The sequence below is a fragment of the Amblyomma mixtum genome, chromosome 2, assembly GCF_055824585.1.
Source record: "Amblyomma mixtum isolate Tamu chromosome 2, ASM5582458v1, whole genome shotgun sequence".
Lineage (NCBI taxonomy): Eukaryota > Metazoa > Arthropoda > Arachnida > Ixodida > Ixodidae > Amblyomma > Amblyomma mixtum.
Window position 1 is genome coordinate 202,589,389 of NC_143013.1, and position 21,755 is coordinate 202,611,143.

Here is a 21,755-nt window from a genome sequence, read left to right on the forward strand (position 1 = left end):
ACGTGTCCCGAGTGATATATAATCGCATTATTTCTGTCAGCTTTTATAATCCCCTACGCATCTGGACTTAGTGTTTAGAGAAAATTTACACGAACACAATTCACATGTGGAATAATTTCAGCTTCTCGCTTTCCTAAACAAGGCTATGAACAAACACAACAGTTTTGTTCTTGGTTGAAAGGGAACTGCGTTAGGTTTGCTTCAACTTATTAGCAGGGGAGATTACGAAGGACAAAGGTTTTCAATAATCAAAGTGAGAGTTGATGCTAAGAAATAGCCTTGTTTACTACCAGGGAGATATACTACTAAACGAAATGTGTTGTTGTAGGGTGCATTGAAAAGATAATAATTAAAATGATTAACTTGTGAGCCTGTAAGTACTTCCCTGTGGAGCAGAAGAAAGTTCGGGTGGTGCGTTTGAGCCATGTGCACTGTATTTTATTTCTGATATTTGGATCCAATAATTGATTCCAGTTTGAGATTTGAGTCCAGTGTGAGTCCAATAATTTTAGTCAGTTGTCTTTATTTGCGTATTACCTTAGCGACTGTGTCAGTGCGTAACAAACCAGCGGCGAATAAGGTTGTAAAAAGATGACTGTTTGGACACAGGTAAAATGTTTTTCATATGTGGCAATCATGTATCATTTTTCTTCATCAAAACCATTTCCGATAAGCTTTTGTACTAAGCCAAGATAGAACGTGTTATAGGCTGGAATTCTCCTTTCAGTGTTAATATAAGGTAGTCTTAGGAGGTCCCTCTAACATTGAATAAGAATTTGAAAATGGCTTGCAGAAAACAAATCTACAGTTACTTATATGCTATGGAAGGCAGATACGTTCCTTTTGTGTATTTAGCCTTGAAAATACTTTAAGGAACTCGTCTCTTTCTACTTCTGGCACAGTGAGCTTAGTGAACCGGTAGTACACACACTTATGGTCGCTCTCGTTTCACGGTGAGAGACTTATAAGGGAATTTCTCTGGGCTACGTGGATGACGTCAGAGCCAGTATCGACGCCCCAGTATGCCTTAACTGAAACCACGATAACCAGCTATCCCAATAGCTTGCTCCAGCTGGACTGTCTTCATGATCGCCATGTGTCGAGGGAAGGCGCCTGCGCTAATGCACCTCAGAAGGGCCTAGTTGCTTTGTTCCTGGGCCCATGGTGCCTGAGCATATGCCACCTCAGAAACCATGACCCTCGGGTCGGGTGGCCTCTAGGTATTGTTTATTCGGTTTTTCTACGCGGCAGACAAAGTCATGAAGGTGTTTTTTTCCATGATTTGTCAATGAATGATTGAATTCTCTCTGCACAGTTACTGACAGGTGCGAAAAATCCCACTCGCCTTTTTGAAGGTGGCAAGGTTACGCCATATATTCCCTCAAGAGCTGCATCGACAAGATCTGATGGAGTCAACAGAAACTGATGGCCGAAATTTTCCGAAAGAGAAGGCGTCGTCCACAGTGTGTGCTGCTCACCTGGAAAAACAGTCTGTGGTATTCGGCGACCATGAGTGTGAAAACAGGAGCTCAAAGCAGGTGCAAGCAGACTCCACCACGCATGCGTGGGATGTCGACAAGTCCTGGTGGGTTCCTGTGATGGCATTCTTCATGACCGCAATGGAGTCTGCGTCGAGCCGGTCTTCGGGTCTACTGTATGTCGGCATTATGGACGAGATGCACGTTGACCGCGGTACGGCGTCATGGCCCGTGAGCATATTTTGCACTCTAGTCGACTGCGGAGGTAAGTGCACCGCAATTTAGGTGCTACTTCGCTTTTTACTTTTTACTTCGGTTTCGTGTCGAGGCTCAGTTTTCAAAGTCAAACATCGCTTCACCGCTGCACGACTGCGCCAAGAGTGGTATGAGGACTCCCAGCGTTCTATGAATTTAAAGGAAAGAATGAACAATTCCGCACATATCGCCATCAGCCCCTAAACACTGTTGCGTCATACTCTTGAGGCGTACGTTGTATCCACCAGTTTCAGTGCGCTAACAGGAAGGTTCCGACTCTTTGGTTTCTTCGATCTTTGTATGACGCCAGCTTGGTCTTGAACACTCAGCCTCGACTCGACACCAAAGTAAAAGGCGGGGTGCTTGTGCGCCTAATTCGCATTTGGTCTAACCACACTAAATCATCGTACTGCTTCACTGACGTTTCTGCTTCAAATACGTGATTCCGCCGGCGTTTCAGGAGGTACTTCTAGTGTTAAGCTGAAAAATTCACTGCAGTTCCAGCAGTTTATTCTCCGAAGATAGGCCAGGAATATTCTTTATTTTTTTCAATGAATGTTACTAGTGGAGAACGAGTACCCTACATAATAAAGTTTTACGGCCAGTGTATATAATGCTTTCCGACTACCATAAGTAGCACGTGAGGCCCGATTTTGTAAAGTGCTGAAGAGTAGGTCATGGCTGTAGGAATGTTCGCGCAGCACATCATCGCACACAATAGTTTTCTCACATTCAGCAGTGAAAATAGGCGCCCTAAATTATGCAGTGTTCGCTACTGCTACTGACGGATATCAGATAAGCGATGCGCCACTGCATATCGATGGCAGCTGCTGCTATCGGTGGGTCTTGTGAGACCCAGGTTGCTCTTCCCGAGCAACCTGTCGCAATTAATTATTTGAAATACCGCCTGCTACGGTGAGTTTGCTCGCAATCAGGTGGGCATCTTGGGACGACTTCACATGGTCACGTGACTTAAGTGGCCGACCTGCCGCCCGCGCGGGTGCCTATCAAACTCTTCAAGGGAGCAGAGGGACCGCACAGATCACGGTTAAGCTGCGGAGTGGAAGCTCTAGTGCCAGCGCGCAAAAACTCACCATATTTACAGCCCCGAACGGGAATCGAACCGGACGCCGCGCAACCAGACGAGCATCGCTTCTCACTTCTTTAGACCCCTTCACAACAGTCACGTTTTTTTTCTTTCTTGAACGCAGTATTAATTAGAGTGAAGTATTGTTCTGTGTACGTGAAATACTTACGAAAGCCTGAGGAAGCTGCAACAAAGTCGTCTCGAAACAAAACACACCCAAGCAACAAAGCACTCGAAGTTAGGTAAGGCTGACCTTGTCTTGAAAAGGAAGTGCCACACCGATGAGAACTCTCTGGTTACGCACTTCTATAAGATGAACAATCATTTGGCTGGCAGCTTCTAGCACTGTACTTTCAATGTAGTTGTTATCGTCATCTTTCATACGTGCATTTTACTGCCTCACATCTCAGTGTATGCTGCTAACATGCATGAAATATCTCAACTATGGCGCGGCAACGCAACATGCCTTGACGCTAACGGTCCTATGGAAACCGAAAACACGCAAGAGTGAAACCTCAAAAGCGAAAGGCAAAAAAAGCATACGTGCTAACACACATTGGTCGCATTAGATTGCACGATCACCTGTCGATTTTTTGGAGGCAAAGCTCCACTACGACGTGTTTCGCCAAGGTCACCGACTGCCACCGCATGAGCTTGAACCGGAGGAGTGCCGGAGGTGAGGCCAGACGTCATACCACGTGATGCGTCACAGCTGTAGGCGCTGCTCCGCCGCCGTCTCTGCGCGGTGCGCTGAATCCCGCATCGCCAGCTGGTGTCACTACAGTTACCGCGTGACTCATCGTTCGTCTGATAAGAAGACGAAGCAGCTGCTCACATTCAGTTTCACCGTGGAGGATAGCACGGCGGGCAGTGCGGTCGTAACACCTGCGAGAATCGTGCGCTGTGAGAGCAGGCTCAGTCGGAGCACCCTGCACATGTGGCTCGACGGGCTGCGGTGTTCAAAGCGAAAAACTAGTCCCGCCAAAGAAGCAGCCGAAACAGAGGAAGAACGTGAGCAATGACTCGCTAAGCGGCTGGAAACCAAGGAAAGGCGATAGAGGAAAGCAATGGCAGCAGTGCTAACTGCCAATGCTTTCGTTCTAAGTAGGCTTAGAATAGCTAAACCACAGCCCTTTTTTTTCTATGGCGGACTTTCAGTGTTCTTGCATTGTCCTCTGTGGTGCAGAATAAAACATAGGATGTTGTTCAACCTAGTTTAGAAACTCTTTTGTTTCTAAATTTGCTGACATCTTATTTCTTTTTGTTTTCAAAATTTAAATGACATTGGCCATGTTCAAACACCATTAGACCTTTTGATAGTGCTACGTGTATTTTGTTCACAATGTTCGGCTCTTTCTGCCCTCTATATGTAAATCATGACATCACTACCGGTTACTCAGCCAACTACGCAAAGTTTTAAACGAGATTTTATGTTCTTCATGTGTGTGCTTGCTATCCCATGTGGTGAACTGTAATGCCAGACCGCTTCAAGTGCATAACACAATCAGATGTTAATTAGAGAATTAAATTTTATAACACAAGCACACGAGTATTTCCCCAAACTATTTGATTTCAGAAGTGCCATTTCGCATTCCGCTTTCCGAATGACGCGACTACGCGAACTAACCTGAAAGTGTCTATTGGCATAGCTAGCGGATGCTAGCAGACTGTCTTCTAACTGACTACGACTTGCCACTGCGCGAGTACAATTCGTCACTTCATGTTAAAACGAACGTATAGGTGACCCCATAATTTGACGTCCTTCCGCCCCCGCGATTTCTTGATTTTTGGCGGACAAATACCGAGAACCAGCAAAACAGTTAAATATATACAGTGAAACATGTTGATCTCGTCTCGGCAAATGCTTTTCGCAAAATATTCTTGAGGCGTACACTACGGTTCTCTACTCGTGTAACACGTTTCCTTGCGTATAAGACTATTGTGCGGTGAATCTTAGAATATGCCGTAATGATCGGGTACCCATATACCAATATTAATATTCACAAATTAGAAACGATTCAAAAGAACGTGGTAAGATTTATTCTATGGCCACACCTCTATCACTAATCTCCTTAAAAAGAGGCTTACCATCCGTTACTGATAGAAATCGTATTTGTCGTTTGAAATTCTTTTCCAGTTAATTAATGGGCATTACAACATTGACACCTTGAAAATTGTTAGTTACTCTAGTGGTTATGCTACACGCCTGCGACATTCTCTTTCCGTAAAACCTTTATCCACAGGAACGAACTGCTACAATTATTCCTATTTCCCTGGAACTATTAGCGAATGGAACAACCTTGCTGGTCATATAGTAGAACAGAATTATTTGTCCCATTTTTAGGCGCTGCTGTAACAAGTGAAGAATGTTTGAGCGTTCGTTTCCTCAGTAATTTGTGCGGTTTTACTCAAAGGGCTTGATCATAACCTGTTATATGCTTGGCTCGATGACTATAGTGTATATATTGTATTGTGGTGCAACGATACAGTGTGATGTGGTAATTTCGCTGCTGGTGACGCCTTGCCTGCTGTATTTTTTTTCTTTGTCCTTAGGTGTTATACAAATTATGTGCCCACCTGCGATGGTCTTGTTGTTCAAGACCGCAGTATTTTAAATAAATAAATAAAAAAAGCGTTTCGGCCCGGCCACGGAGGCCTTGTTCACAGTCAATGCCTCCGTGTAACGTTGAGCGTAAGATTCTCTTAAGGCCACAGTTTTTTTTAAAAGTAGGATGAAGAGGCGGTTACCTTCAAAAACGGACCGTCTAAACCACCGTGCCGTGCGCAGCCTGCGACAGGAAAACCCACTTACTGCTCTCCAAGCTCTGCAAAAATGAGCTGCATAGACCTATCTTTTAGCTCACCGTCTGTTTTTATTTATTTTAACTGGAACGTTCTGAATAATCCCTTCGGAAGTGATCACCTTCCCGTGGTAATTAACTTGTCGGTACAACCATTAATCATTCCAAGTAAACCACGTCATTGGAAGCTCCACGTAGCTGAATGGTGTTACGTCTGGCCTTCGTCGTGGGGAAGACAACGACATGGCAGCAGCGAAACGCCGACAAACCCCGAGACGCGCGTTGGGTGAACGCCTGGATTGCCACGGAAGCCGCGTCCGTCTGCCCGGTTGAGCGAGCGTTTCCCGTACACCGAGTGTGAACGCGCGTTCGAAACGCGCGCGAACGCCGCTCATGGACATTTCGGCGTCTGCGCTACGCGGTTGGCATCGTTCCCCTCTCCCAGCGCGTGACGACGGCGTGATCTCTCGGGAGTGAGTGAGTGCGTGCGTGTCGGTGATTGGTGCCAGTGAAACCCGGCCCCCATCTAGGGACCCTAGGGAAGAGAACTCTTAAAAAGCCGGCAGCGGCACGGCCGAAGAGCTTTTGTCATCATGGTCTCCTGTTGAGCTGTCGTGATGCAGCGTTCCTGCAGCTCACTTGTAAATATTCCTGTATAAATTCCTCTTCTTTGTCTTTTCCCAGCAGCCTCGTCCCAGACGTCCCTCAATTCTCTCTCCGCACACGACCGTGCTACCTCGTCCGTAACAAACTGGTGGCAGCGGTGGGATGCTGCTACCTCGTCCCTAACAATGGGAGCTATTTCGGGATAGGCCTCTCGTGATTAACTATTTTCAAATAATATTAGTATTGATGAACTGAATGAAACGTTAACGTCTTGTAATGCAATGAAAGGTTATGCGCAACAAAAGACGACACGAAGACAGAAGACACGACAGGACGAGCGCAAACTAACAACTTGTTTATTCAGAAGTTGACAGCTCTAAATATAAGACAATAAATATAAGTAATAAGGAAAGTGGCACGAATTTGACCGAACATTGCCGAAAATGCCAATGCAGGCCGCAACTGAATGAGATCAAGATTCTTGGACAGGGCAGCATGGCCGTGGCGCGAGAATTAATGGAGCCCTTCTTGATAAAGAATCAACACAATTGTGTCACCTTGTATAAAAGCGAGCCAGCTTTGTTAAGATCTATCTGGTAGGGTATGATAGTGTTATCACGTTGTCCAAGCATGCTGTGGGGATATCTGACGCCATGCACCTGCTTGTCTTATATTTACAGGTGTCAACTTCTGAATAAAGTAGTTGTTAGTTTGCGCTGGTCCGGTCGTGTATTCTGTCTTCGTGTCGTCTTTCTTTTTGCACATAACCTATCATGCCATTGGAAGTATCAAGCCAACTAGCCCGACCACATTGCTGAAGTTTATATCTTGCATCATTACTTTGGCATGTCTTGCTAGTCCTCAATCTTCCGGAGTGATCCGACAGCATCACAAAGTGTGGCACGACAAAAGAATGTAGACAGGCGAAAAAAGAAGGAGAATAAAGCCTGAGGAATGTTTCGCAGGTACTCAACACACGAGAATCTTAATAATTTTAAAGAGGCGATAGCTAATGCACGCCGCATACGCCGAATGCAGAGAAAGCATCCTGGAAAAATTACATATCGTCCATAAACAATTCAATAACATCCAAAATAAAAAAAATGTGGGAGCAAGTTCGTAAATTAAATGGCAACTTTTACCTTTTCACGATTCCTTTCCTCACAGCCCCTGATACGCAAAAAGTATACAGGAACAAGCAGACATCCTAGGCAAACATATCTCAAGAGTTTCCAGTTGTGCACATCACACAGAATAATTTTAAAATATAAAAACCAAGCTGAAAAAACAGACTTCCAACAAGTCGTTGCACAAATGAACCTATAAATATATTAATTACAAGCGAAGAAATGAACAGCATTTTATCTGCTTGCAAGCAGACTGCTCCCGGCTCTGATGAAAAACATTACTAAATGCTGGCACATATTTCTACCGTGCTGTTGAAGCTGTTTTGAATTTTTTTAGCGAAATTTGGAGACTAGAACAAATTCCGGAAGCTTGGAAGAAAGCAATCATAGTACCATTCCTGAAACCTGGAAAGCGGCCAACATCCTCCTGTAGTTATAGACCAATAGCTCTTACGATCTGCCTCGCCAAGTGTTTTGAAAGTGTTTGAACATCTAGTTAACCTATGTGCTTGAATCTCGTGAACTCTTCGGCATTCATCAATGCGGGTTTAAAAAGCTATGTGGACAACAGACCTTTAGTTCACCTCGTAAATACTGCCCGAGAAGCTTTAATATATAAAAAGCACAGTCTTGCGGTCTTCGTCGATCTCGAAAAGGCATATGACACAACTTGGAGGTTCGGTATACTCTGCGACCTAGCAGAACTTGGCATCCAGGGAAGGATGCTAAACTGCCTAAATGATTTCCAATCCAACTGTTCCATTCATGTACGCCTGGGTTCAACCATCTCAAAGAAATTTATTCAGGAGAATGGGGTACCACAAGGATGTGTTTTAAGACCAGCACTCCTTGTCATAAAAATTAATTTATTAGCAAAAATAATCGCACAATAAATTATGAGCTCAGTTTATGTTGACGATCTTCAGAAAGCCTGCATGTCAACAAACATGTCAACATGCGAGAGACAAGTACAATTGACAATAAACAAACTCGCGACTTGGGCGCACACAAATGGCTTCCAGTTCTCTCCCCCCAAAAAAACAGTGGCGGTCATGTTCTGTCTCAAACGAGGCCTAGAGGAAAATCCCACCCTCCACCTAAGAGAAACCGTATTACCAGTAAATGAACAGCGGAAATTTCTAGGTATCATTTTTGATAAAGAACCGACATTCTTCCACACGTAAACCACCTGAAGATGAAAGCTTCCGGGTCCTTGAATGTACTAAAGGCACTTTCACGAAAACGATGGCTGTCAGTAGGACATGCCTTTGGCACAGTTATTGTGCTCTAGTACGATCCTGCCAAGAATACAGGTACATTGCGTATGGGTCTGCAAGACCGTCACACATAAAATGACTAGACCCCGTACATAACCTCGGTTCGCGTCTATCTTATGTGGCGCATACACAACATGCCCCACAAATAGTCTCTATGTCGAAATCAACGAACCCTCCCTTACAGACAGAAGACGTCCACATAAGTCCTGAAAATCCGTTTCCTGCCGAAACAGCTGTGGTAATGCCAGTTACAAAGTGCTCCTCGAGAACGCTGTTTAACAAAAAACTCCAGTCCACCAGACCTGTGGTTCTCAGCTTCGAAGATATTTGCCAAACCTTGGAAATACTATATTCCCTTCCTCAGGTCGCCCCAAGGCACGACTCACTGCCGCCATGGTACAGCCTTCCCACTGTATGTGACCTTACATTAGCACACTTTCGAAATAAAGGAACACCACATGAACGCATGTTGCAGGTATACCTCACACTACAAGAAAAATATGTGAGCTACAAAGAGTTTTACACTGACGGCTCAAAAACAGCAGGTTATGAAGGAAGCGCGGTAATTCAAGGAAACTGGCAAAAAATAGTAAGGCTGCCAAACTGTGCATCCATATTTACTGCCGAATGTTATGCTGTGTCTGTAGCTGTAAGCCGGATAACAAATAACAGTATTGAAAACAGCATAATTACACAGATTCACTTAGCCTGCTCACGGCACTAAAATAAAAAAATGCAGTCGAACCGTTAGTAGGAAACATAAGACACAACACAGAAAAACTCCTCAGAACATATGGACATATGGTAAAATTCTGCTGTGTGCCGAGCCATATTGGAATAGCTGGAAACGCCGACTTATGTGCTGCACAAGCTCGCAGTCATTAAATAAAAAAAAAGTTAGAATGCCCCTTAGAGACTGCATGAAATTAATAAATAATAATTTGAAGGCTAATGGTAGATATGGGATAATGAAGTAAACAACAAGCTGCATTTTGTGAAGACTGTCCTTGAGGAACGGAAAATCTGTACACACCGGCAACGTTTTAAAGAAGTGATTTTATGTCGTCTCTGCATAGGACACGCACATCTGACACAAAACTTCTTACTGACTATTCAAGACAAAGCCCTTTGTGAAAGGTGTCGAGACGAGCTCACACGAAACCATATTTTACGGTCATGCTAAAACACGAAGAACTAAGAAAAAAGTATTCTGCTCAATTTTATAATAAACATATCCATTTTCATCCATTACTTATCTTAGGAGATAATGTAATTGTCGACATACCTGATATTTTTAGCTTTTCAAGAGAAGCTGACAGTAACTAAGGGCATAAGAATGGGGTTGACCGCATTTGGTAGGTGTTCTGAGAGCAGTAATGGCAGTGCACTATTAACCTCTAAGAGGAAAACAGAACAGTAATACCGTGCCAGTACTCACCAACGAGGCGTAAAATTGCAGGCTACGAAAAAAGCTTGAAATGAAGTTGAGTAGAACGCAGCGAGCTATTTAAAGGAAGGTGATAGGTATAATGTTAAGAGACAGCAAGAAAGGAAATTGAATCAAGGACGAAATGCAAGTTGGTGATATACTATTTCAAATCAAGAAGAAGAAATCGGCATGGCCAGGACATGTACTCCGAGGGCAATATAGGTGGTGGGCTTTTAGTCCGTGTTAAACAGTGTGCAAAGAGGTTGCTTCTTAACGCAAACAATTCTAAACAAGGGAAGTGCAGCAGGGACCGATAGAATGTCAGGTGGCCAGTTGAGATTAGGAAGGTTGCGGGGATCACACCCAAAAATGACAAGCGTATTTTTTCAATGGAAAGTTGTTTGTAACAGTAATTTTTGCATATATGGTGAGATTGCCCAATAACATTCAGTATAACCGCAGAACCTTCCTTAAAAAGCTTATAAATAGTTTTTTTTGTTTGTTTATTGTTTCACGGATTCTCTCCATGTAGGGGGCAGAGTTAAAGGCAAAATGCCTGACAGAGCCTCTGCGCCCCCACTTATCAAGGCAGCATGACGTGCCATTTACACACATATTTGCTAAACATATTTTTAACACACAACAGAAAGCAATAAAAAATTCAATTATTCAGATCACATGTCTTCAAAGCATTAGTTTTTCTTGAACATAATAGATTTTGAAAAAGCAGAAGAGACATATGCAATAGGTATTATGTAATAACAAAATTGCCTTACATCAGAAGCCAATCAAAGAAAAGAAAAACCACATTTCATTGGTCCGAAAAATAAATAGCATACGCAGTAAATAGATCAGTACATAGAAGCATTTCAGAAAAAAACAAGGTTTAGACTGGTGTGCAGTGTACATGCTGAAACAATGGCAAATATATTTTACAACCGAAGAGAGAAATAACATAGCATAATATAACATAAATAATAGAAATAACAAAACATAATGCAACATAGCTGAGGTTACATGTGTTATAAAGGATGAGCGCAAGTTAACAAAAAGAGAATGCAATGTCACTGCCCACTAATAGCTTTTTACAGTTCTTTTTGAAGTTGTGGAAGGATTGTGTGTATTGTGCGTTAAAGTGATAATTATAGCAAAGAAACCCAATGCTAATTATTTTTGCTTATTATAGGTAATTTTGCTAATATTTTGCTAATTATAGCAAAAAACCCAACATCTTGGTTTTCTATGACAGTCTTGACTTCTTGGTCTGAGCGCACAAAAAAGTTAAAATCATGATTTCGCTACACATCGGAAGATGAGAACATTCTCATGAATACATTCAAAGCAGTTTATTGCAATATTCCACAGTTGCCTGACAATTAAAAACAATATCTAAGAAAGCTGCACGTGGAGGTGCTATCAGCTGGCACAGCACAGGGTTTATTGGAAGGAAATGGGAGAGGCCTTTGCCCTAGAGTGGACCTTGTTAAGCTGATGAGCTTGATGATGAACTGTGTGTAATTATTTTGCAAGTCTAGCTGCACTTAGCATTTCTCTTCATTACCCAATCAGCACTTGTATTTGCAAAAAGTTATATGATTGGAATTGCGCGCTAGGCAACTACCACCTCATAGAGCAATTCACTCGGTCCGCTAGTTGGCTCATGGAAGCTTCAAATTAGATAAATGAGGTTCTTCTTTACCCAATCAATTTTTTTGGCTCACCTGAACCTTATGTGCAATTGCCCGCCTCCCAAAACGCGAGATTTCTTGCGGCTTTATCCCGCCTGCTGCCAACGCTGCGCTCGAGAAGACTGCTTTGCATATCGCCATCCCATCGCAGGACTTGTAGCGGGACCTCTGAGCGAATTCTTCACCACAATTCCTGTGCTGGTTGCGGCATCTGCTCTGGCTTCGGCGGGGGTTATCGCAGCAGCCTTCGCACCAAACATCACATGGCTCACGGTGACACTGGGAGTCATGCATGGTATGGATTGCTCACGCTGCTCTGTCAGTTGTTCCTTGAGAAAGAAAAAGTTGTTTGTTTATCGTGATTCTGGCGGATTTTGTTTTCTGTTCATTCTTTCATAGCGGCAGTGCCAGCGCCGCCAAAGGAAGGATGAAATAAAATTTGGTACACCTTCATATAGAGCTTGAGGTTTGTGCGGCTATGTCAGCCGTCCCTTTGGAAGCGGCAAAGCTACACGGATCAAGCTTATGGTGACGTGCATTGACAGAATACGACAGTCTAATGGCAAAGAGATTGCTCTGACCGAAAACGGTGCATCTATATTCCAGAAAATGCAGAACAACTAAATACAGAATAACTATCACCGGCCGACTTCGTAAGTAATCTGCGCGCGTAGACAACATCGAATTTGTGCGCTGATTCCATCGCCATGGTAAACAACCATTCATTTGAAAATGACGACAACCTGTCCACCTCAGTGTGAATGTCACAAGTTTAAATTAAGTGGCCAGAAAATTTTTAGTGCGAAAGCACTGTTTAGATGAGTAGAGCCCGAGCAGGATCTTAAGGTGTTCGTGGATTTGTGCAAAGTGAAATCTATGAATAAAATAAATCAAGTAAATATCCGCGATTTGGATTACAACCTCAGTGGCGGGAACAGCTCGGCTTCGCTGGCCATTGCGCGAGAGCTCTAGGCTATCGTCGCAGCCGAAAGAACATGTCTCGTAGTAAACAGCAACACACTCTCACGCTGTGCATTGCACATCCTCTTCTTCATCAATTAACGCCGCTATAAAACTAATATTCGCACTTTGAGCTATGCGGTGGTAGGGGAGAATATTGCGGTTCTACAGAAGGAAGGCGTCTGTGGAGAGGAAAGTGGACGGCAATAAAGCTTGAAGAATCAGGTTCATATCGAAGCCGTGCACACGGCGCACACTGTCTTGTTGCCGACTATGGTACATGGTAGACAATACAAAAGGGTTCAATCAAAATGTTATAAAACGAAGAGAGAGAGAGAGAAAAAGTATTTCTAACTGTCGGCTGCGAGTTTCGGACGCGAATGATCTAGCGTTAGCTGGCTTACGATGAAGACGAAATGGAGGCATATTGGAGTCAATGTCACTAGGCCACAAATTCGGGGGCCAAATGGTTAGAGCATTCCGCCACCTGTGTAGGATGTGCGGGTGAGTGGGGGAGGGGGCTTGGCTTGTAGGTGAGAGGTACATTTTTACCGGAAGGTGTCGTGCAGTGGGCTTGGGGACGCCGGCGCTGCAAAACTGAGAAAAGATTTAACAACAGCTAACGTTCTAGACGTTAATGGATTGCTTACCTCACTTGCGAATGTATGCACTGGCGTCCAGCACAATATCTGTTTTAGAGCGTTACCTGTTACGGAAAGCCTCTCTTGTAATCAAGTAAAGCGTCGTCACCCTCACCTGTCGCGGACATTGGACTGTGGCACAGGTGTTGAGGCAGAAAGTGAGCGCCAGATGCAACAAAGAAGAAGCAGAATAAACTTATTTGGGTCGAGGCAGCAGGACCAAAAAAGAATTGAAAGGAAATTCTCTACGATCAGGGTTTTTTATTTGTGCGTTTTACCAGCATCCCATCTGGTTGCGTTGCGTTGTCCCGGCGTCCAGTGCACCTCACAAAAATGTTTTCACTTTCCTGTCCTCTCTTAATTCTTCGATCAGTGCAGCAGACTTGGGCTCATGCGGGCACAATAAAGGAGCCCATATTAGCCAAATTGCCTGGAGCCCTCCACTACGGCGTCCGTCATAGCGTCTTTAGGTCGTTAAACGACACAAACCATAAGCCATAACTGTAGCTCCTCGCCTGGCGAATGGCCGCGAAGACGATCCGCTATCTGTACTGGTATCTTGTACTGGCGAGTGCTTCTGAGTAAAACGGGAGGGAGAGACTTTGTTTCCTGAGTGCAGCAAAGCACTGGCACGGCCGCTTGACGCAAAGCGCAAAGCTTTGCGCTTTGTATCTAGCGGCCGTGGCACTGGAGACCTTACAGTGACTGAGAAGGACTATCTGGATGTGTAGTAGGTCCTTGTTGGACGCAGGCTGCTGGGCACACCATGGGGCTGAGCATCCACAAATGTAGTTCTTGCGTTGTCTGTGAAAGGTAGAATTCCGGCGGAGAAAGCTTACGGCTGATGTCCCGCACATCGACGTTACTACGACCAGCTGTTAATTCCGACAAATGCGCCTCCAAGCTCCAGTCTCCTAGGGAGAATTCACAGAATGCATAAGAATAATTCCACTTCATTGGATTGCAATAGAATTAGATGTGCAGTACAGTCAACGATACACAGCGTGAGAGGCGCTCTATGCTTTCACTGAAATTTCAGAGAAAGCCTTTGCACAGCCCTCACTGCAGCACTTTGCATCGTGCCCGTCACAAAAATGATGAAACATGGCCTGCTATATTCATTTGTAAACAGATCGAACTTCGCATACCAGCGGCTTTTGAGAAGGAGTGTTCCGAAAGGACGGCACTATGAATTGTCATACGCGGCTGGGACATGACGCAATAACCTCCTGTTAATGAAATGATCTACATGGACTCAAAATTTTCCAGATCGACGTTTTACAAGGTTCCTGGTCAAAGCGTTTTTTTGCCCTTGTAGCTAGACGCGACCGGAGGAGAGGGGGGCAGCTGGAACGTGGTGCTATCTCACAGGGGCACGATCACATGTCCTCACCGAGCACATAACCCGCGCATTGCACCTCGCGCTAACTTTTGAAAGCTAAAATAACTAAAAGTAAAGAGAACGCATGCTCCTGGCTGGATGGTCCTTACGCTGTCGGTCATGTGTTAGTGGGGCTCACAAGAAGACGCAGGAGCCACCACCTTCCCTAGATGTCGCACACCGGCTGCAGAGGTGGATGTTTGCCACCTGCTGTGGAGTTGTGCGGGAACAAGGGTTTCAAGGACGTGGAACAAATGGCGAAAAGGGAGGAGGATTTCTCCATGTGGCCGACTGACAACAATAAGAGCAGGAGCCTTTTCCGGTTTCCTACGCGAAAATACCTAACATGATTTTCTATAGTATACAGCGAACCGAAGTTATGCCTTTATCGCAAGTGTGCGAAAAGAAAAAAGTGCATGTTTGGTTCCTAGCCATTTCGCATCTGTGCAGCTGAGCTTGACCAATGGCATGGCGCGTAGGGACTCAGCATGGAAATCACGCACCGGTTACATCACTCTGTGCGTAGTCAGTACTGCATGTCAGCTAGCGCTAAATTTCTGTATTTCAAGTGGTGTAATCGTGATTACTTTCATTTTTTTTTCCTTTTACGCGCAGGTCTGGGCATAGGGGCCGTGATAACAATGATGCAGGTCATCCTCAGCATGTACTTCGAACGCTACCGAGGCGTCGCCAATGGAATAATGTTCGCAGGGTCAACCGTCTCCGGGCTCTTCTTCCCGCAGTTGCTGCTCTTTTTAACAAACACATACGACTTCCGCTCCAGCCTTTTCCTGTTGGGGGCTATCCTGATGAATATGTTCGCCTTAAGTCTTGCGTTCCACGAGCCACCCTGGGTTCGGAGAGACAGAAGGAAAAAGGAAGAGAAGAAGAAGGACCGCGCGGCTACACGGCACCCGTCCATCTTCACCATAGAGCCTCAAAGTAGCCAGGAAACTATAATGTCAACTTCTTTGTCAGAGAACGTCCGTGCCGTTTTCAAATCGGTTATGTTCTATATCCTTGCAATAACATGGATTGTGTTCAGCTTTAACATTGATATCTTCTTATCCACCATTGTGGACTTCGCTATGGACAACGGCATGTCTCTGACGGTTGCTGCCACACTTATTCCCTACGCATCGATCACGGATCTTGTAGGAAGAATTCTCCTTCCGCTCTTGGCGGACCGGAAGTACCTGCGGCATTCCACGCTTATGGTGCTCAACTATCTGCTTTTGGGCATAGCTGTGACGTCACTGCCTTTTGTCCGTTCATACAAGGCTCTGATCATTGCATGCCTCTGTATCGCTATGTTCCTAGGCTGTGGCATGACCATGCAGACTGTACTCATGGCTCATTACCTCGGTCTTCAGCGACTAGCAGCTGGATACGGCGTTATGGGCGCCATCTGCGGGCCAGTGCTAATAGCGAAGGCTCCATTTGTGGGTGAGCATGTTATCTTCTCAAAGCCAATGCTTGTGTGTTTAGTTCCATGCACAGAACTGGGAACAGTTTGAAGGCATTCCTGGCAGGCAAAACCATGAAAACAAATATGTGCTTCTTGCGATGACTTTTGCCAGAGAGAGAGAGGAAAGGGCATAATTGTACGTTATGTTTTGTTTGACCTCCAAAAGCTCCACACTAGCTATGAAAGACACCGTATATGTTGGAGGGCGCCTAGTTAATTTCATCTCGCTGGTGACATTAACATGCACTGACGTAGCCTGGCACACTGGCGCCTTCTGCACTCTGTATCCTTCGAAATATGGTTGTGGAGAAAAGGCCGGTGGGTTCGCAATTGCCGAGCTCATCCCAGGTAAGGAGCTACTGCAGACGACACGGCTCCGTGCGGGAAGTGCGGTATATGAGCGTCGCTTTAGAGTTATCGTAATGCGATCAGCAGGCGAGGTGCGTAGGGCGTTGCGAACAACCGCTGGAGTAGTATATGTGAGTGCAACAAATACTTTTGTGAACATGGTCATCTGCTAGGTGACACGGTGCTGCCGGAAGAATGATTCGATGGTAAACATAATTAGGGGAGCTTGAGGATGGTGAGCGGGAACTCGGGGAGTGGTGGTTAAGACAGAACGGGGGCATTACTTTGCAGAGGAATCCACGACCACGGCTAACACGATGGAAGGCAGGTGGGGAAGGCCACTGGGGTGTCGAGCACCGGGCGGCAGGAAGGCAAGCGAAGCGGCTGAGGCAAGCGCAGGTCAGGAGCGCAGAGCAAATACGCGAAGTACGCAGTCACCAAGTTTGTGCAGAAGACTCTCAGGCACAACTAGTAGTCAGGTCTCCTCAAATATATTTGAAAAGACTCGCTTAGCCAAGCCGGAGCAGGGCGACGTGGCGTCGGCGTTTGGCTGTGCAGCCATAGAATCACATCTGCTCGCGCTTGACAGGCGTGCTGGGGCGTGTGGTTTTCTTCTTCGGCCAGACCAGTACGGCCCACTACAGGATATCCACGACCCACATTAGATGCTATGGCCTTAGATGCTAGAGAGATGATTGCTGTGAGAAAAGTTTATTTGCGGAACGGTCCCTCCATCTGACTACCATGTCAAAGCGAAATATTTTAGAGTATCATCTGGAAGTATAAAACAAAACATTTTCTGTCATATTAAGCCTGCCAGGGCCATAGCCGTTACGGCAAGGGCTAGAATTTTGATTTTGTATAGTATTACGAATTGCGCCTAACCGGGATCTGACACCAACAATGTTGTGATAGGCTTCTCCCATGCTTGCCTATAAAAGCCTGAGTTATGGAATGGATTAGGGTGATTAAGAACGCTTTTGAAGACAAAATTAAATGTAGTTGTGTAGAACTCTCACACTCGCACAACTTGCGCGAAGATTAGGTATTGCATGGAGCATATGTTGGGGAACCTCGCATTACAAGGAGTTATCTGTGCTCTCCTGAAAAACGTTAACGGCGTGGACGCGTTGGATCGGCAGCGTCATGACTCCGAAAAAACTTAGACTAAGTCCACGTGATGACAGTAGAACCATCGAGTTCCCTGCATCGGAATTCGTCTAAGCGCACTGAGATCCCAACATGGGAGCGCATTGTCTCTTGACATTTTCTAAATCTTCTGGGCTATATCGGGTCCCAGAAAAGGAACAAAGCCTGAGTCACTATATATGTTACCAATGAAGTTGACATTTCTCCACTTGATGTAGAACACGAATGACTTTGGCCAGTGACCAGCAAACCTCATCAGAACACGATGAACACGTGATGTTGAAACATAAAACTTTAACCGCCGCCGCGGTGGCTCAGTGGCTATGGTGCTCGGCTGCTGACCCGAAAGACGCGGGTTCGATCCCGGCCGCGGCGGCTAGAATTTCTTTGGAGGAGAAATTCTAGAGGCCCGTGTACTGTGCGATGTCAGTGCACGTTAAAGAACCCCAGGTGGTCGAAATTTCCGGAGCCCTTCACTACGGTGGCTCTCATAGCCTTAGTCGCTTTGGGACGTTAAACCCCATAAACCAAACCATAAAACTTTAACCAAGCAATTTATTTTTCTTAATTCGAAAATCCGGCGAACCTAATATGCTGACCTTATCAAGATGACTTCCTAAAGCTGCAGTAGTCGTTTGTTCCTTGGCACCCGTGAGCGGTTTCTCTCAAGCTTTGCACGACTTAAAACACCACCTTCTGAAATCACGGGTCAGTTATCAGCCTCTCTTCTTCCGTTCATGCTCCCGACGCCACGCTCGCAACTAGACGCCAGTTAGCGCACGTATTTTTTCTTTACTGTAACTGGATTAATATTCGGACAGCACATTGCGGTTTCCGTTTCAAAAAGTAGTGTGTGAAAAGAGAGCACAGCCTTCCGTAGCATCGCCGCCTCGCAGTTTCCTTCTAATTCGAGTCGGTCGTCCTCGCATGAGCTTATATCTTGGAAAACCTTAGCTTTTAGAGGTTGAATTAGCACCACACGATAAAATTATGAGGAATAAAATATTCGATCCTTTGCGCGATCTTCCATATAGAGCAGTTTCTTTACCTCAATTGGCTTCTTTAGGAAATGGCAGGCGTGCTTGACGCGATAGCTACGCGCAAATCCTAACAGTAAAGCAAAAAGTGGTCATTCGTGGCCACTCCCTTAATTTGTCTATATAACGGGGGCGAGCGCATTGTAGGCTGGTAATCGCATTCCCGTTTATGCAGCGCATGCTTGTTCACACAGATGAATAAGTCGATTGCTAGTTTGGTCTGTGTTCTATGAACATTCAAGGGTGATGATGAAAGCTCGTTTTGAAGAAGCTTTTTTAAATGATCTCGGCGGCTTATGGAACGTAATGAACCTCTACACCTTTGCATAAAACAATAGGCAAATATTTATGAATAAGCCTATTAACATCTTACGTTGCTATACAATCTCTGAGGCCTAAAGCATTTAAATGTTTTTGGGGGACTTCCGCTTACTGGTGATGATAGAGTTTTTTTTTTATTCACATACCCTAAAGGCCCTTTTCGGGCATTACATAGGGGGGGGGGGGGGGGGCGGGGTGTACAGTTAGAAATAAACAATAATCCACACATTTGTACAGGCAACACAAATCCAAAACCACAGGCAAAATCGGGGGAAAAAAGTACAGAAAATTCAAAGTTGATAGGACGCAGGAACAGAGGCTTTCTAATCCGAATTTATTTGTAAAAAGCACTTTAGTTTTTGCACAAAGGCGTCGTGATTTGAGGTGAAGACAATGTCATCTGGTAACTTGTTCCAATGATAGACAGCAAGAAGCAATGGTGACTGACTAAAGAGGTGGATGCGTGCAAACACGGGTTCGACTTTGAGAGCATGATGTAAGCGCGTAAAGATACAGTGGGCGGGTCTAATATGGTATGAAGCGAAAGAAGAGTGACTGTGATACGATCTGTGAAAGTGCGATAATAGTGATAGTATCACAAGGCTAGCCTGGTGATCTAGTAACCTGAGACGAAATTGAAAATCTGCAAAAAGCACTTCCAAAAGGCATCAGCACCCAACAGCAGCATCTGTTTTGAACCTTTTTCGTGTGTGTACTTGTTGTCTACAAAAACCATTGGTGGCATCCTGAATCGGCTCTGAAAAAGTGATGGATACATGGGTAGTAGCAGCTTTGGTATTTGTTTATTTAATGTTATTTTGCTCTCACGGCGTGATGTAATACAAACTGGTGTGTTTATTAGAACAACAGCAGAAAAATAAGAAACAGATAGCAGCAAGTATAAGTTCCGCATAGAGAACGTTAGCTGACCTTATTCGAGATGGACGCCTTCTATGTGGCAATAGGTACGGGCATGTGGTTCCATTCCCCGGAGATTCGGTAAATGAAGCATTTACTGCACTTTTTTCTCCTGCTCAGCGTGTTTTCAAATTTATGTGAATGGTCCAGTTGTGACGAGATGGACGAAAGTGGAGGAATTAAGGAAGGAGTGGAGGAGTGAAGGAGTTTGGTGTGAATATTGGTGCTGCAGCCTTTATGAAAAAAAAAAACGTACGCAGAAATTTCCAACAAGTGCGTAAAGCTACACGCTTTTGTCTGAGGTACTGGCAGTACGATCACAGTTATGTCGCCCAAGGCTATTCTGAGCACGCTCGAGGGCACAAGTTGATTAGCACAGCTCAGTTGGGGGTCACAGAAAATTACCTTTTTTAGTTTGCCATGAACAAATGTTTTTGCAAGAGTACTTTCGGTGAGCTAGGGGAGGAAGAGAAATTGCGGCGAATATAAGCGATAATGCGTTCAGGGACCTTAATTAAAGTAGTGATGTGAAGGGACCCAGTGATACCTGAAAATTTTTGAACACCGAGATAATGGTAGTTATTCACTTTTGAATGGTAGACAGAAGCCGAGTGAACTTTGTACTAACGCGTTTATTGGTAAGAATTCTGTTGAAATCAACCTTCAAACAAATACAGGCCGGAAAGAAGGGGATAAATATAGCGGCAAAGCAGTCAGTGAAGTTAGTTCTGGCTTCTTACCTTTTTTTCTAATAACGGCAGCACGGCTTTGGTCTAAACTTGGTCAAAAGTCCTCACAGAATAACAAACGCATGCTAACACCGACTTTCCTGACAAATGCGGAGAATAATTAGCCAGTAAAGTAGAAAAATGTATGGAAACACATGAAGGGTCTATTAATACAGTGCTAAAGGTAAAGCGATTTGACCTCTTCTTTTTCTAGGCATTCAAAGAGATTAGCATATTTGGTACTTTCCGTAATTTGACTTTTTCAGCCAATAATGCGACAAATCTCTGCTGTTTTTTTCAGGGTACTTCAGAGACGACCTTGGCTCGTACAACGAATTGTTTTGGGTCCTTGGGAGCCTCAGCATTTTCGTCAGCTTCCTATGGGCGTTCGTGTCGTGCCTTGAAAATCAAAAAGCGCGGGAATGGAATCTAGACAGCGGGAAAAACTCAGCTGTTATAGAGAACAGAACGTGACCAAAATTCGGCTCTCATTCTTCTTTCCGGAAATAAATAAAGAATTATTAGGTATACGAGCTGACTGATGGAGCATCCGTTTAGTTCGGTGTTTTGGTATTGCCGTAGTCAAAGTAACATTCTTGAAAACAATGACGCGAACTGAGTACGGAAGAAAAAAGAAAGCGACACTACAGGCACTAACTAAAAACTGAGCGGTTAACAAGAAAACACAGAAGTGAACATGCTGCCAGAATGCGAGTACGAAACAACAACTAAGTAAATAACTCAGGTGCGCCCAGCTAAAGCAAGCCTTTCCAAGCTGGAATACTGAGGGCTGACCACACACGTGTGCTTATGCTAGTAGATGTGGCAGGCATCAGAGTCAGTCCGAGCTCAGCTATGATGACGAAACAATGCAGCCATATCATCCGAGACAGCCGAGTTGCCTGTGGTGCTAGTTTCCTGATTTTTCCCTCGTCTGTTTGCTTTTTGCCTTGTTGGTAAAAACAAAGCATTGCGAACCTGCTGAATTGGCCTTATGACCTGGCTCTCACTTTCTGTTCGTATGGGGCTGTATTAAAAAAAAAGTTGGTGCTCGAT

The 21,755-nt window shown here is 44.7% G+C and overlaps 1 protein-coding gene across 2 annotated transcripts; it reads left to right on the forward strand.

Annotated features, from left to right (window-relative positions):
* Positions 1 to 1,616: 1,616 nt before the first annotated feature.
* Positions 1,617 to 17,395, forward strand: LOC149362253 (monocarboxylate transporter 3-like). 2 transcript variants are annotated; one of them, XM_089569677.1, is made up of 3 exons: positions 1,617 to 1,709; positions 11,900 to 12,043; positions 15,346 to 17,395. In XM_089569677.1, exons 1-3 carry the CDS (start codon positions 1,703 to 1,705, stop codon positions 16,245 to 16,247), a joined length of 1,053 nt encoding a protein of 350 aa, XP_089425803.1. In that variant the 5' UTR covers positions 1,617 to 1,702; the 3' UTR covers positions 16,248 to 17,395. The 2 variants fall into 2 exon arrangements, with proteins under 2 accessions (XP_089425803.1, XP_089425802.1); XM_089569676.1 differs by lacking the exon at positions 1,617 to 1,709 and having other exon boundaries at positions 11,698 to 12,043.
* The last annotated feature ends 4,360 nt before the right edge of the window (positions 17,396 to 21,755 follow it).

Excerpts from the sequence above, each read along its gene's own strand:
- LOC149362253 (XM_089569676.1), top strand. The coding sequence starts at position 11,743 with ATGAGGTTCTTCTTTACCCAATCAATTTTTTTGGCTCACCTGAACCTT. Across the intron at positions 12,044-15,345 it reads GACACTGGGAGTCATGCATG|GTCTGGGCATAGGGGCCGTG; the intron begins GTATGGATTGCT and ends TTTTACGCGCAG.